The sequence below is a fragment of the Mesoplodon densirostris genome, chromosome 3 (assembly GCF_025265405.1).
Source record: "Mesoplodon densirostris isolate mMesDen1 chromosome 3, mMesDen1 primary haplotype, whole genome shotgun sequence".
Classification (NCBI taxonomy): domain Eukaryota; kingdom Metazoa; phylum Chordata; class Mammalia; order Artiodactyla; family Ziphiidae; genus Mesoplodon; species Mesoplodon densirostris.
The window spans coordinates 78,598,215-78,615,732 of NC_082663.1; the positions used below are offsets into that span (position 1 = coordinate 78,598,215).

The 17,518-nt window shown below is 38.0% G+C and overlaps 1 protein-coding gene across 3 annotated transcripts in view; it reads right to left on the bottom strand.

Moving 5' to 3' along the window:
- Positions 1-11,045: 11,045 nt before the first annotated feature.
- SKIC3 (SKI3 subunit of superkiller complex) overlaps positions 11,046-17,518 on the bottom strand; it is a 145,392-nt gene continuing 138,919 nt past the window's right edge. For all 3 annotated transcript variants that reach the window (XM_060093167.1, XM_060093165.1, XM_060093166.1), the window contains exons 40-42: positions 16,775-16,905; positions 14,870-14,993; positions 11,046-13,149 (exon numbers count right to left, since the gene is read on the bottom strand). In XM_060093167.1, coding sequence (XP_059949150.1) covers positions 13,075-13,149; positions 14,870-14,993; positions 16,775-16,905 — 330 coding nt within the window. In that variant the 3' untranslated portion in view covers positions 11,046-13,074. The remainder of the gene's footprint in view (positions 13,150-14,869; positions 14,994-16,774; positions 16,906-17,518) is intronic.

A 17,518-nucleotide genomic window follows, 5' to 3' on the forward strand; every position in this document is an offset into this window, starting at 1 on the left:
ACTTTCCAGTCATCTTCCTTTTCACCGGCCAGTGGAGTGGTTTGTTGGCAAAAGTTGGGAAGAAGAAAGCTAGTATCTCTGGGATGTTTACTGCTTCTATTTCTTACCACCTTTTTAAGGAGATGAATGTACCAGGAATCCCAATAAAGCAAAGAAGCTTTATTATGTCTTCGTTAATTTATTAGTGAAAAATTAAGGAATTTCTTTCCATACATGCGTTTTATACTTTTATTTGCCCACAAATCTGAATGTTGTACATAAATGAGTGAAGTAGGCATAATATGTGAAGTGAAGTGGTGTAATATATTAAAGAATGGTGGAAACTGTGGAAAACTGGAGACCACTTACCTGTCTAAAAATAATAGCAACTATGCAGTTCCAGTCCTTTATTTACATGCATAAAATCCATTATTGCCAAAAATTTTATTTTTCAAAAGAAACCAGAAATCTGATTTTATATGAAACCATTTATAAGCATTAACCACTAGTGTAAAATAGTTCTTAAACTGTGAGGAAATGTCTGTAGGGCAGATACAGTCAAATGAACTGTCAGACTGCAACTTCTGATCCAGAGGTTTTAGTTTTCTAACAATCCCAATATTTATAGCAAGTCTAAGTTATGCACACTTAAACTATTGATTCATTGTACTCAATATGTATCAGAATTATGAGCAAGTAAGTTAACGACGTAAAATAAAAGAATACAACAATTTCCATGAAAAACATCCAATATAATTTTATCTTGGTGCTAAATTCAGAAGCACTTCAAAAACACTAATTAGTTTCCCATAAAATTAAAATATTTCTAACTTTTGTAGATATAAATGTTAAATTGAGAGCCTAGTATTGGGTGGTAAAATCATGAAAAATAAAAACAAACTATTCATGTCTTGCACTTTGTAGAGAAATGTGTACTCTCTTACATTATTCAGGAGTCTACAAATTGGTACAATAATTTAAAGGGCAATTTGGAAACATCTATTAACATTTTAAAATGTATATAACCTTTGACGCTGGAATTCTACTGCTAGAAATATATATTGCAGGGGGGAAAAAATTCCAAAATGTGGAAAGATATATGAACAAGGATGCTCATTATAACACCATTTCTTATAGTAAAAAAACTGAAAACTACTGAATTAAAAGGAACTGATTGATTAAATTAATGAGATCACCAACAAAAAATGCTATCCAGCACTTAAAAAGAACACAGAAAGATATCCAAGATACGCTGTTAAGTGAATAAAGCAAGTTGAAAAGCTAAATGGTTGTGATCCCACCTGTGTCAAAAATATTTTAAAATAAGTTAAAATACACATACTACAGTATGCAAAAAAAAGAGTTTACAACAGACTAGCAGTGACTGAATTATGAAGAATTTTGTTTTCTACATTAAGTAATTATTAATGCTTTTATATTATTACAATATAATATGTTTCCAGTAAAAATATGTTTTAAAGAACAACCACCACAACAAATATACTACGGGGCTCAAAGAGTAAATCTTTATAATAAACCAAATAAGTGGTTGTAGGAAGGGTTAAATTAGAAATTCACACAAATCAAGAGCCAAGTCACCTCACTCAGACCCACATTTTATTCTACCCATTTAGCAACAAAAGCTGTGACGATATACCATTGATAGGAAAAAAAAAAAGATGTTGATGCATTTTTTTCCCTTGTAAGCAAAAATGCTCTAACTCGTAATTCAAATAATAGCGCAAGATCAAGGCAAAAGCTTTCCTAGAATGGTTATTTTGTATTGCTGTTGACAGGGTAGAACCATGTAGAACTGAATGTAATGCAAGCGAGTAGGGGCTCAAAGGATCCTCTGCTAGAAGTCTCTTGGTTGGGATCCCAAGTTGGGCTGTTCAGAGGTTTGCAGACTCTAGATGGCCTGAGAAGTATGCCTACTGAGAAGGTGGAGACACATTTTGTAGTGCCTAAAGCCTATACAGTTTTAATTTGTTGCTGATATCCTGTCCTGATGAGTGGACACAGTAGTATGTAGGAATATTCCTGGAAGCCATTGCTACCTCAGGACAGCAGCAACTTAACTCCAAACAGAAGTGACTGTGAACAACATATTAATCTATACAACCCTCTAACCCAAATGTATCCCCAGCTGAACTTCCCTTTAGTTGGATCCAAAGATGTCCACCGCCACTCCAGGGTCAACTGACATCAGCAGAAGTGGGAGTGGAAAGGGTGGTCTTAATCAGTGGACTTACTGAAGTTAAAATACAAAGTTTACAACACGTTGGTAAAGCTCATGTAAGTGAGGGACCCTGGAACTCAAGAGCCATCATTTCACAGTAAATTCACCTCTGCTTGGAGGACCAGCTGAGTACTGGGTTTCCCTCTTTTTGCATTTATTTTGCCACAGATCCAAAAAGATGATAAAAATGAACAATTCCCCTTGAGAAGCTCAATATACGTTGCGTTTTATTCTTTATCAAACACCCATACTTAATCCTCTGGGAAATGTGAGACTTCTCTCCCCATGAATACAGGAGAATGTCTGAGCATGTTCAAAGTATTTTGCTTCCCTATTGAAGATGAAGGACAAGTCCCTCACCTTATGTTACCCAGGTAACTTCCTTCTCAGCCCCATTGTGAGGTGGATGTGCTCACCACCTGAGAGCCAGGACAGCAATAAGGCTCAAGGTCAAAGAAATAGCATTCCCAGAGTGTTCTGGACACGATCAGCTCTCCCCTTTTCTGCAGAAACTCACCAAACATCATCTCACTTCTATGGTGTCACCAATAATACCAGCAAGTAGCATCTAAAAACACCAAGAAGGAAAAACTTGATCTATAATATACACGTTTTTACCTTATAAATGGGGTTTCTGAACTTTTGTGAGATATTACTTTCTATATTTTCTTTCATTCACGTGCTAGGCACTGGGGATACAATACAGAACAAAATAATCATGGACCCTGCCCTTAGGGAACTTATTATGCCTTTATTATGTTGAGGTAGGTTCCCTCTATGCCTACTTTCTGGAGAGTTTTTTTTATCATAGATGGGTGTTGAATTTTGTCGAAAGCTTTTTCTGCATCTATTGAGATTATCATATGGTTTTTAGCCTTCAGTTTGTTAATATGGTGTTTCACATTGATTGATTTGTGTATATGGAAGAATCCTTGTATTCCTGGGATAAACCCCACTTGATCATTGTGTATGATCCTTTTAACGTGCTATTGGATTCTGTTTGCTAGTATTTTGCTGAGAATTTTTGTATCTATTTTCATCAGTGATGTTGGCCTGTAGTTTTCTTTCTTTGTGACATCTTTGTCTGGTTTTGGTATCAGGGTGATGGTGGCCTCATAGAATGAGTTTGGGAGTGTTCCTCCCTCTGCTATATTTTGGAAGAGTTTGAGGAGGATGGGTGTTAGCTCTTCTGTAAGTGTTTGATAGAATTCGGCTGTGAAGCCATTGGGTCCTGGGCAGTGGCAGAGGTCAACGTGACGTTGCAACAGCCTGAGGAGCACCGTGTGTTCTCCTGGGGAAGCTGTCCCTGGGTCATGGGACCCTGGCAGTGGCGGGCTGCACAGGCTCCCGGAGGGGTGTGGATAGTGAGTGACCTGTGCTTGAACACAGGCTTCTTGGTGGCGGCAGCAGCAGCCTTAGCATTTCATGCCCGTCTCTGGGGTCCGCGCTTTTAGCCGCGGCTCGCTCCCATCTCTGGAGCTCCTTTAAGCCGCGCTCTTAATCCCCTCTCCTCGCGCACCAGGAAACAAAGAGGGAAGAAAAAGTCTCTTGCCTCTTCGGCAGTTCCAGACCTTTTCCCGGACTCCATCCCGGCTAGCTGTGGTGCACTAGCCCCCTTCAGGCTGTGTTCACGCCGCCAACCCCAGTCCTCTCCCTGCGCTCCGACCGAAGCCCGAGCCTCAGCTCCCAGCCCCGCCCGCCCTGGCGGGCGAGCAGACAAGCCTCTTGGGCTGGTGAGTGCTGGTCGGCACCGATCCTCTGTGCGAGAATCTCTCTGCTTTGCCCTCCGCACCCCTGTTGCTGTGCTCTCCTCTGTGGCTCCGAAGCTTCCCCCCTCCGCCACCCGCAGTCTCCGCCCGCGAAGGGGCTTCTAGTGTGTGGAAACCTTTCCTCCTTCACGGCTCCCTCCCACTGGTGCAGGTCCCGTCCCTATTCTTTTGTCTCTGTTTTTTCTTTTGCCCTACCCAGGTACGTGGGGAGTTTCTTGCCTTTTGGGAGGTCTGAGGTCTTCTGCCAGCATTCAGTAGGTGTCCTGTAGGAGTTGTTCCACGTGTAGATGTATTTCTGATGTATTTGTGGGGAGGAAGTGACCTCCACGTCTTAGTCCTCCGCCATCTTGAAGGTTGACCCAGAAAAAAGCCAGTTCTTCTACTTTAAAAGCACTTCTCATTGTCTCTGGGGAGGGAGGCTAACAGCTACATAAACATTATGGACAATGACTGGAGGTGGGCAAGGTGCTGGTGCCAATGTGCAGTGAAGCATAATTCCTCCATAAGTTCTGGCCATCAAAAGCAAACCCAAGAGCTATAACTGTCAGGTCAAAGTCATTAGTATCCAACTCCCAGATGCTTCTCCAAAAAAAGTTATGTATTACCTTCACAAGGGAAACATCCAGGGATGGACTTCAAGTGCACAGGGCCTACATAGAAGCACGGGAATGATGCTGGATAAACCTACTCCTGCAACCCCAAACCACTCCCAAACCAAGGAACCTATGTAGTCTTTATGCTCAAATTCCATTGCTTAGCACTTAAAGGCTTTTACATATTCACAACAGCAACAAAAAACCCTAAAAAGAACAAACACACACCCATGAGATTTTATGGATATCTCTTCGGCAAAGATTGGTTGATAACTAAGGAGAGCAAGGTTTTTCAAAGCCAAGAAAGTGCTAGGTACCTAAGACATAGGAGGGCCAAAAGAGAGTTGATGGAAGAGAGGTTAGAAAAGTCAAAGAATTCCAAGAGCTGGCACTCGTGATGTTATCAAAGACTAATTGAGACAATTAGTTCACTGTGGGCCTCAATTTCCATGAAGTTCAAAATCTAACAAGAGTGGAGTATTCCTTATGACTGGATAGGTTTAAATTTGCATGTAAAACTGGAGAAAAAATGAATTTGCAGTTAGTCCTTTGGAAGAGGTTCCTTTCCTCCTAAGGTTCTTCCTAGAATTGTGGAAGATAGTGGTACCAGGTAAATGGTAGCATCAGAATACACCTTGGAAGGATAGCTGAGTCAGTCACAAAGACACATAACTTGACTCATTTACATTTCTTTGAGGTGACAGCAATTCACAAAATTTGACAATAATATTGAAAATGATCTTAGGGGCCAAACTGTTTGCCTAAGAAAATAGACAAGTTTAGAAGAGTGAATCTGAGTTCACCTGTGCTCTCTCTCTCTGTAAAACGAGGATAATATCTACTGTAAAAAATTATGTGAGAATAAAATGAGGTGACAGTGTAAAGAGCTTGGCACACAGTAGGCATTCACTCTACTCCTGCCTGCAAGTCCCTGACTGCTGAGGCCCTGGGCGGTAGAGACTACTACCTCATAAGCATAAGAAGCTCCTCTGCTGAAGCAGTTGGTACAGTGCCAGATCTTCTGCAATGCTAGATCTTCCTTGGGCTTTCTTAGATGTTACTTGATGTGCACAAAAGCTTATTGCTGCCTACATATTTCCCAGTGTTCATAGGTATTCACCACTGACTAAATTTGGGTCTAGTGAGTTAATAATTTATTCTGAACCTAGTTCTTTGACAGAAAAGCCATCCAACAATATACAGAGCACTTGTTCTGAGGCACTATAGGGCTGACCTCAGGCAATTTCAAAATATGTTTATTTCTACCTTACTGAAGCTGCTTATGACAATATAAACTTGCCTTCTCAGCAGTGGTTTTTCTCTCTAATCTCCTTCTTTCCACACAAACTTCTGTTCCATTTGGCTTTTCTCTTATGCCCAAAGACACTTGTCTCAAACATAAGAGAAATTAACACTGCCAGGAATGCACATAGGCAAAAAGACCCCCATATAACTCAGTCAGCCAAGATAGAACCTGCAGTTGTCTTTTTTCCACACCACCTGATTTCTTTCTAGGCTAATTTCCAAACTTCTGAAGCCAGCAAATATTCTTTACATAAAAACTATTTGTACACTATTTTCCCTTTCTTTAGCTATTAAATTGGACAGAACAATTAAGATTAGAACTTTTAAACCAGAATATGGTAGTTTTCCAAAATAACTCCTGATCACCTAATACTAAACTATACAGCATTTTTTCTCCATAGAGATTAAGCAATGACCATATTTTATACGATCAAAGGGAAGGAAATGGCATTAAAAAGGCAGAGTCTTAGAAACTCAAGTGATTTAAGCCATCTAGGAGTCAGATAATCCAACAACATGCATATTCTACTTCATGGGTGGGCCTTCTGAATGAAGTATAACCTATCGCGCATGTAGCAGGCACACGTAATTCCATTCAATCATTCATAGGATGATTCAGAATTTAATTCCATTAAATTATTGACAAAGCGTAGGCCTATTTTCCTTCTCAAGGTCTTAGTACCTAGAACTGATTACCCACCTTTCTACAGTGAGGTCTCTTTGAAAAGGGTTTCTACCCTAAGCAGGTTTATAAGCACCGGTGAGGGGAGGGGGTGTGCACGGCTGTTCACTGAAAATCAGAGTTGATGCTTTGTGGGTGCTGCACCAAGCTTATTTGTGTTTTGCTTTAGCTCACTTTGGACTTGGAAAACTTTGGTGTCCTTAGAACAGAAATCCATTAGAAATCTAGCTCAAGGCCCTGATTTTACACATTCACAGTAAAAACTAAAGGCCAAGAGATAAGACTTACCCAGTCACATCCCCATTCAATATTGAAACTCAGTTTGAAATACATCACTTAGGTTTTGTGAGTATAATCCAGTGCATTTTCTTTTAAAGAGAATTAGAAGTTATAATACTTAATCAGCTAATTTGGTGATGCTGTGCTGTTAAGTAGAATGTCGAGTGAGAATAGTTCAGATACTGTTACAGAAATGAACAGCCACATATTCCTAACAGTCAAGTACTTTTGACACTTACATTGTCACAGTAACCATTTTTAATAACTCATTATCTTTATCTGATGACCCTTTTTAGGCAACAATTTATATGATGATCCTCAATTCGAGTTATCTGGTGAAATTCAAACTCAAAGTATGTGTATTCATTTTAACAGTTTACACAATGAGCAATGTACTAATTTTCTACTGCTGCCCTAATTACCACAAACCTAGTGGCTTAAAAACAACATAAATTTATTATCTCACAGTTCTGTAAGTCAGAGGACCAATATGAGTCTCACCAGGCTACAATCACAGCATCAGCCCAGCTGCATTCCTTTCTGGGAACTCCAAAGGAGAAAGTCGCTTGCTTTTTCCAATTTCTAGAGGCTGCTCTTATTAACATGGTTGGTGGCCCCCTTCCTCCATCTTCATAGCCAGCAATGTAGAATCTCTCTGACCTCCCGCTGTCATGTCTCTCTCTCTGACAGGCTCTCCACTTTTAAGAACTCTTGTGATTAAACTGGGTTCACCCAGATAATCCAGGATAATCTCCCCATCTCAAGGTCCAAACCCTAAATCACATCTGCATAGTCCCTTTTGCCACATATCCACATATTCCAGGGGTTGGGACATGGACACCTTAGGGGACAATTATTCTGCCTACCACAAGCAGAAATAACAAGATAAGCATTTTTTCAATACCCATCTTCTCTCCAGAATAAATATAACTTAAATATGTTTTTATCGTAGGTATTATATACAGGGAAAGCATGTGGGTAAAGCATGAAGCCCAAATGAACTTTTTTACTGATTCAAACTCATGCAAAATCACAACATACAAATTATTTCAACAGTCCAGTGATGTTATATGTAACCCAACGCTTTTTTCAATGGATACTCCAATTTTAATTATCCTTCTCCTGGCATCATTTCCCTTCACTAAAACAAATAGGTATTTGAATTAATTCTAAGTTCAAAATACAAGAAAAAAATATTTCAAATATTTCATAACATTATTTGTTAAAGAGATACTATTCTTAAATTTCTTACTTCAAAACATTGTGAGAGGGTTTCCCTGGTGGTGCAGTGGTTGAGAGTCTGCCTGCCGATGCAGGGGACACGGGTTTGTGGCCCGGTCGGGGAGGACCCCACATGCCGCGGAGTGGCTGGGCCCGTGAGCCATGGCCGCTGAGCCTGCAGGTCCGGAGCCTGTGCTCCACAACGGGAAAGGCCACAGCAGTGAGAGGCCCGCGTACCGCAAACAAACAAACAAACAAAAAAACATTGTGAGATCTAAAGATAATTTAGCATTTATAAAAAAAATTATAGTTGTGTAAGGTATTTGTTTAGGTAAGTCAGAATTTAAAATACATACTGCTATTCAAAAAGTTCCGAATCAGCCTAAGAAAGGAAAAACCCTTTATTAGATAGTACGGGGACAGCTAGACACTGTGAGTTGTCTTTAGGTGCAATAGATCTTAAGTGACTATATTTTCTAAACCAAAAATGATGTATATACTCTAAACAAGGTAAAATTTCTGACTTTTCACATTATCTGTATAAAAGTCTTAAAATATATATATACATATACATGGAAAGATCACTATACTTGTATCTGATACATAAATGTCTCTTTCTGAAGTAAAAAAAAAACAAAAAAAAAACAAAGGCAAAACAAAAAACCTCTCCGGCAAATTGAAGGTCAGTTTATAACCAGCAGATGAGTGCTATGCCTTATAACAAGCAGTATGGGAGCCTGAGAAGTTTTCTATGCATTAAGACTAAAGTGGGAAAAAGGAAGACCTGTCCAGAGACAAGGGTCAACTTGGCCAAAACAAAGTTTCCACATTTTTTAATGCAAAAAATTGAAATGAATCTGCAAGACACACGGACTCGTACAAAAAATATGTTTCATTTTTGTGTTCCTATAAAATTTCCCCAAAGCAGATATCAAATTTTCTGTGGAGCAACCAAATACGTACCTTTTCATATTCATATATTACTTAACATTCAACATTTACCTAATGTTTCATACTGGTTTAAATAACCACATCTTTTAATTCACTTAATGTACAAGCTGAGTATTTCTGTCCAATCCTGTTTTGTGTAGAGTCCCAAATTAAGTTTGTCAACTCATTTTGTAAAGTGAAAAAAGAGCATAGCCTTTAAACTAAGGTTATTTTTTTAATCCTGACCAGAAATTAATGCAAGGGACACTTCAAGAAATATGACAAGTGATCCCAAACAGACTGCGCTCCAAATGTTTACTCATAAGCTAAAATGTATTTCTCCCATAGGAAATGACCATCAGATGCCAAGCTAGCCTATAAACATCTAATCAATAATAAATAATCAATTAATAATAACAGCAAAGGTAAATAAAAATTGGCAGAAATGCACTATTCTCAGAAATGAAAATAATGAAATATTAATATGAATGCTAAATATTGGTATGTCAGGAAATAATTTTTAATGTAATCTCTCTAATTAAACTTATGTATAAACTCTGAAAAGAAATTACAGCCTCTTTTAAAGTTCTTAGAATCTGGTAACACTGATTCACCTCAAATTTTCTCTGCTTTAAGCATGCTGTTTAGCACCACTCTCCTTTACTAACTGCAATTAAATGACAATGTTTAAAACACTTAGCACAGGTCTGGCACAAAGTCAGCTCTATATAAATTATATGGTTAGGAATGATTTGAGGAACACAGTAATTAGGGAGCAATTTGAAGAGAAGGCAAAAAAAGAGAGGATGTATGTACATCTATACAAAAAAGAAGTTCCTGAGAGAGTATTAACTAAGGTATTTTCCAATCTTCCTTTATAGAAAACCTGGATCTGAGGTTCCTGGAGGCCAGAACTAGGCAATGGAGTCAAAAAGTTACTCCTTGATTATAGGCTTGGAGCAAAGGCTAGCCAAGTCCACACTGTAGGTGAAAGCGACCTTGTGAAGCAAGGTGACAGCCCAGAAAGCAAATGGGAAACAAGAACTGACTCCTAAACATGTAAGCAGATGGATGCAGCCCATTCTGGAGGTAAAGGCTGATGTGCCCTCTTGAGGAAGCAGGAGGGCATGGGCCCCAGGACTGCACAGGCAGCCTTTTTATGGCAGCTCTGCTAAGTTGTGGACTAGGCTGTTAAAAGCACTGAGTCGGTTTGAAGGTTGTGAGGACAGCAAGAAATGGGCAGAGAATGGCAAGTGCTTGATCTTATTAAAGAAAGAAGGGCAGAATCATCATTGAATTAATCTAGTGGTTCACAAACGTGAATGGCCCAATATTAGAATTTCTCAGGCATGCCTTTAAAATGCAGAGTCCTAGCCCCAAAGATTCAGATTGAATAGGTCTCAATGATGATAATATTCAGCCAAATGTGGTGAAGTGGGATTCAATTCACCATATTTAGTTCAATAACAGTTCAATAGATTAACCTGTGGAGTAAAATTTAATTACAGATTAACAATTTGTATCATCTCACAAAGTAACACTGTGAAGCTGCTGGTTTAGAAAAACTACATCCATAAATTATACCACCCATTTTCATACAATAAATATGCAAATGTCTGAAACATTTTAAAAACACAAATCCAAAGTAAGTGACAGGGCTTCCCTGGTGGCACAGTGGTTGAGGGTCTGCCTGCCGATGCAGGGGACACAGGTTTGTGCCCTGGTCCGGGAAAATCCCACATGCCGCGGAGCGGCTGGGCCCGTGAGCCATGGCCACTGGGCCTGCACGTCCGGAGCCTGTGCTCCGCAACGGGAGAGGCCACAACAGTGAGAGGCCCGCATACCGCAAAAAACAAAACAAAAAAAACTAAGTGACATATACTTTCCTCAAATTAACATAAAGGGTTTTAAAAAAATCTTTATTGGAGTATAATTGCTTTACAATGGTTAGTTTCCACTTTATAACAAAGTGAATCAGTTATACATATACATATATCCCCATATCTCCTCCTCTTGCGTCTCCCTCCCACCCTCCCTATCCCACCCCTCTAGGTGGTCACAGAGCACCGAGCTGATCTCCCTGTGCTATGTGGTTGCTTCCCACTAGCTATCTATTTTACATTTGATACTATATATAAGTCCATGCCACTCTCTCACTTCGTCCCAGCTTACCCTTCCCCTTCCCTAGTAGGTCTGTGTCTTTATTCCTGTCTTGCCCCTAGGTTCTTCATGACCTATTATTTTCTTTTTTTTTTAATTCCATATATATGTGTTAGCATACGGGATTTGTTTTTCTCTTTCTGACTTACTTCACTCTGTATGACAGACTCTAGGTCCATCCACCTCACTGCAAATAACTCAATTTCGTTTCTTTTTATGGCTGAGTAATATTCCATTGTATATATGTGCCACATCTTCTTTATCCATTCATCTGTCGATGGACATTTATGTTGCTTCCACGTCCTGGCTATTGTAAATAGAGCTGCAATGAACACTGTGGTACATGACTCTTTTTGAATTATGGTCTTCTCAGGGTATATGCCCAATAATGGGATTCCTGGGTCGTATGGTAGTTCTATTTTTAGTTTTTTAAGGAACCTCCATACTGTTCTCCATAGTGGCTGTATGAATTTACATTCCCACCAACAGTGCAAGAGGGTTCCCTCTTCTCCACACCCTCTCCAGCATTTATTGTTTGTAGATTTTTTGATGATGGCCATTCTGACCGGTGTGAGATGATACCTCATTGCGGTTTTGAATTGCATTTCTCTAATGGTTAACGATGTTGAGTATTCTTTCATGTGTTTGTTGGCAATCTGTATATCTTCTTTGGAGAAATGTCTATTTAGGTCTTCTGCCCATTTTTGGATTGGGTTGTTTGTTTTTTTGATATTGAGCTGCATGAGCTGCTTGTATATTTTGGAGATTAATCCTTTGTCCATTGCTTCATTTGCAAATATTTTCTCCCATTCTGAGGGTTGTCTTTTCGTCTTGTTTATGGTCTCCTTTGCTGTGCAAAAGCTTTTACATTTCATTAGGTCCCATTTATTTTTATTTCCATTATTCTAGGAGGAGGGTCAAAAAGGATCTTGCTGTGATTTATGTCATAGAGTGTTCTGCCTATGTTTTCCTCTAAGAGTTTTATAGTGTCAGGCCTTACATTTAGGTCTTTAATCCATTTTGAGTTTATTTTTGTGTATGGTGTTAGGGAGTGGACAGATCATCCAAAATGAAAATAAATAAGGAAACACAAGCTTTAAATGACACATTAAACAAGATGGACTTAACTGATATTTATAGGACATTACATCCAAAAACAACAGAACACACTTTCTTCTCAAGTGCTCATGGAACATTCTCCAGGATAGATCATATCTTGGGTCACAAACAAAGCCTTGGTAAATTTAAGAAAATTGAAATCATATCCAGTATCTTTTCTGACCACAATGCTATGAGACTAGATATCAATTACAGGAAAAAATCTGTTTATTGTATAAACATATCCATTAGCAGTCTAAGATTCACCTAACATTTATATTACGCTTCTTCAACAGAATCCAAGATGAACCACTAGTAAAACAGGTTATAAGATTATCTGGATTTTAGATGAGTTGGTCTGCTGAACTCTAGAATTCACAGAAGGAATTAAATCTTTGAATTTGTTGTTTAACAAATAAAATTCTGCATTGTGCTAATCTCCTTTTGCATATTATTTAGCAAATGGCTATTAAGGCTTTATTGTAAGGGATTACCAAAAAACAGTCCAATGATGAACCATGCAAGATAGAGAAAATAATGATTTACTAATAACTAATGAACAACGAAGGGAACCATGGTTTTTTCCTTTCATTATAGACTTCTCAAAATCAAAGATATTTTTCAAATTAAATTTATATTAAGAGTTTATGGAAAATTATACCCCTAGCTTAAGAACTTAAACGTCTTTAGATTTAAAAAAGGAATGGATGATTATAACTATAGTTTTTTTAAATGTTGCTTTGGGGAAAAGTCTTGATTCTTTGTTTCATTCTCCCTAATAGCTTTTTCTTTGCTTGCTTACTATAAAATAAAGCATTGTTATTGTGAGGACAATTTCTCATTCAGTTCCAGTGCTCTTGTATCTCCATGAGTTTTGGCATTGTTTACCAGCACCTGTGGGAAATTACATACAGGAATGTTAGTACTTTCTTTATTAACAATACCTATATTTAGAGTCATAGAAGCCGAGTAAGCCAAAGGGCAGCAGGCAATATCAAACTACACAAGAAAAAGTGACTATGTGCAAACTTTCTGTCATTTTTGCTGAAATAAACTGTTCAAACAAAGCTAACATCAGAGATATAAGCACAATTTACTCAAATGCTCAACAGTACAGATGTCAACATTTTGATTGTTACCACTGCCAGCACTGCATAAAGTTAAAGGTTTTGTTTAGAGGCTTTGTTTACAATACTGTCACCTCTAAACCCTTACCCCAAAAGACCATTTTATGCATAGAATTGTTCAAATGACATTGCTCTCCTTTAAAACCACAGCTTAGGATCAAGGCTTGGGTTCTAAGCTCTATTAAGAACCTTTCCATAATTTTCATCAATTCCACAAACTAGAAGCTTTAATTTTAGTTTATCATTTGATTACTAAAACATTTTTTGGTTGTTCATTTTCAAACACTGTGAAGAGTCTGAGATGTTGCTCTATCTGCAAGCTAACAAGTTAGCCTGTCACAGTTTCATGATGGGACACCTGGGTCAGAGACAAATGTCTTTACCATTCATGGTGTAGCAAACGACATGAGTATCAACATATTTGCATCTGTTCCCCTCCTATCTAAGTCTCAAAGGGGTAACATGGATGGATGCATATAGTTTCCCACATACACAGTGGGTTGACAAGAGGGGAACCTTAGATTTAAGCCTAGGCGCCTAGGAGACTTGAATCTTTTATAACTGGCAGTAAACATGCCTATTCCTTGCTCTGGAGGGAGACACTTATCTCCATCTCCCAAGGCTGGGGAGCCTTAAAAAAGGTTTTCTCATTAATTTTCATTGTGTTTTTAAAACTCTTGGCTGAAGTTTTAAGAATTTTAACCCAGTACATGTCATACAGACTCTACCTTTTTAAAAAGAATACACACACACACATACATTTGACTCCTGAACAACATGCGGATTAGGGATGAAGACCCTCTATATGCTCAAAAATCCACATATAACTTATAGTCAGCCACCTAAATAGGCAGTTCCTTGGTATCCATGGATTCAACTAATCAAGGAGCGTGTAGTACTGTAGTATTTACTATCGAAAAAAATCCAAGTGTAAGGGGACCCACACCATTTATTTAAACCTGCATTCTTCAAGAGTCAACTGTACATGTTTATGTATTTAGAAACCAGACCCATCCCATGAGAAGTGGAGTAGAAATTGTCATATGAATTTTACAGAAAAGACAATAAGAAGTAAAATAATCTTTCCAAAGATAATATGAACATTCCATTAATTTCTGCTACTTCTAAACCTATTCTATCTACCTATTTGCCTCCACTGCAATGGTCATAAGAAATACAACAACCAGAACCCAGAGCCTTCATCTATCTTTTCTTATGCTACATAGCACATCAGGAGAATATATTTCCTACAGGTTAAATCAGTTGTTCTCAACCAGGGGTGACTACACCTCAGATATTATTTGGCAATGTCTAGAAGACATTTTCAGTTGTTATAGCGGGGTGGAGGGAGAACAATGCTACTGGCATCTAGTGGTTAGAGTGGTTAGGGATGCTATTAGACACCCTACAATGCACAGGATAGCAACCCTTAGCCCTCATCCAACAAAGGTCCAAGATGAATATCTTTAATAAAATCAATGCCTTACATTAATGAGCTCGTAGTCATTTTTGGCATGTAAGTGTCTCAGAAGGTACCAACGTGCTGTTGAAACAATAGATTTGGGATACCCAGGCTGATACACCACTCTCTCTAAAAGTCGCCGTGTCTCTCTGGGAAAAAGATATTTTCTTTCAGTCCAAAGCATATAAATTAATATAAGATATTTCATATACTAGTCTCAAACACACATTATCTTTCTCATTCTCTTGCAGACAACGTGCTGATTACTTCATGAATTTTTTCATCCATGTAACGAAACAGGTAGTAATAATGGTTAACATTTACTAAGTATTTATTATGTGCTACGTAGTATGCCAAGTGTTTTACTCATAGGGTCACATTTAACATTCACAACCTTATAAGTTAAGTTGCTGCTATTATTCTCATTTCGCAGATAAGTAAATTAAGGCTCTTTCCATATAGAATGGGAAAATGACCGCTATTTCATGAGCACTTCTGACTACTCTACTTCTAATCCCTCTTGAAGGTAGACAGAAAATAAATAATGCAAAGATAATATAGAGTGGAACAAGAAGAAATATTTAACATCTACACTAGAGGCTAAGTGTATAATATCAGGCTTTTAGTATATAGTTTTAAGAACGTGTACAATATATGAACCTATGTAATAACAGTCTGATTTACAGTTGTGTTCTAATTTTTTCTTTCCAAATTTACTAACATCTATGGCTCCAAAGACTTCTGTATGGGTAGAAACAACACAAATTGTGGTAACTTCAGAACTGCTGAATAGGAAGATTTTGTAGCTAGCAACTGGTTTGAAGTAGGAGCTAAAGAAGAACACGCCCTGAAGATGCTTTTACATAGGAATCACATAGTACAGCACACTGCTTTTTCTTAGGCAGTATGTTTATTTGAGCTGATTTTGGGTGGTGATAAAAATTATGGGAGGTGCTAACAGAGATTACAGGCAATTGGGGGTTAAGGCTCTCTAAGTCATGTATACTGAGCTTTGGCAGAAAGAATTCATTAGGAAGTTCACATTATAGCCTAAAACATTTCTTGGTGAAATTAGTCATATAAGAAGTGGCAAAAATAAATAAATATCAGTAAATGATGCTGGAATTGCTAATTAGTCATAGGTCTTATCTCTTCCTTCACTCCTATTTTGTGGTATTGATGTGACCTTTGCCACACATTTATATGTGTTAAGCTCTATGTCTACAATTCTTATTCTGTTCCAGTAATATATGCTCCTAAACCATTGTTTCACTTATGCTTTGTATTATGTGTGATATCCATTAGAGCTAAATATTCTCAGAAGTTAAAAATATTCTTGCCCGTTTTTTCATCCATATGACTTTTAAGTAATTTTCTTCAAATTTATGTCTGACCTTATCTCTGCTTCCAATAAAAAGACTCCTAAAATTTAAATTTAACTTTTATAACTTTAAATTTTTATATTTAAATCTGTGAAGCTTCTATATTTTCTAGATATAAAAACCACATTATTTATAATATCTGTGCCTTTTTAATATTTATTACTTTTTTTCATAGCTTATTGCCTTGCAGGAATTTATGTCAATCTAGCCTTCAACTTGAGCCTTTTGGGTTTTGTTTGTTTCTAGAATCCACATTTACATTGTTGGCTCATCCTAAAACAGTGAAGAGCAAAAATTCCAAGGGCTTCTTCACTCAAAATACTGTTATGCAAATCTCTCATATTCTATATCTGGGTACCAAATCACTTTTTTTAAATAAGACTTTATTTTCTTCCTTACTGGGTTACTAGAACCAGCCTTTCCAAAGTAGAAACATATATATGAATAACATCAAAGTTTGTTAAACTAATTCTAAACTTTTGTTTTGTAGAAGGATTAAAAGTGAAGAAACACTTTGAAGAAAAAAAATGAACAAAGATTCTTCATACCTTGCTCCCATTTTGCGTTTGAATTGTAACAAAGCTTGTAAAAGGACAGCCAGCGGACAAAAGCAAAGTTTCAAAGCCTCAGTTGTAGCTTCTTGAACCAAGGATGGCCAGTGATCACTGGAAATATTAGCCTATAAAAATAAAAGACAAACATTAAACATTTGACACGTTTATTTTTTAAATAAATTTATTTATTTATTTTTGGCCGCATTGGGTCTTCGTTGCTGCATGCGGGTTTTCTCTAATTGCAGTGAGCGGGGGCTACTCTGTTGCGGTGCGTGGGCTTCTCACTGCGGTGGCTTCTCTTGTTGCGGGGCACAGGCTCTAGGCGCACGGGCTTCAGTAGTTGTGGCACACAGACTCAGTAGTTGTGGCTCACAGGCTCAGTTGCTCCGCAGCATGTGGGATCTTTCCGGATGAGGGATCGAACCCATGTCCCCTGCATTGGCAGGTGGATTCTTAACCACTGCGCCACCAGGGAAGTTCTGATATGTTTACTTTAAAAAATGTTATCAGTTCTTATTTGTTGACTGCCTACTTGTCTAAGTTGCCATGTAAATGCTACAGGGAGCAAAATTCTACAAAATGATTAAAATCTGATTCCTGCCCTTATGGAACTACAAAACAAGGCTGACAGGGATTACGGAAGGTTTCAAAAAGGAGATAGCACTTTAAAAACACTAAAATATTTGCTAAAAGAAAATGCACTATTCTATTACATGGGTGAATGAAATCTATCAATTA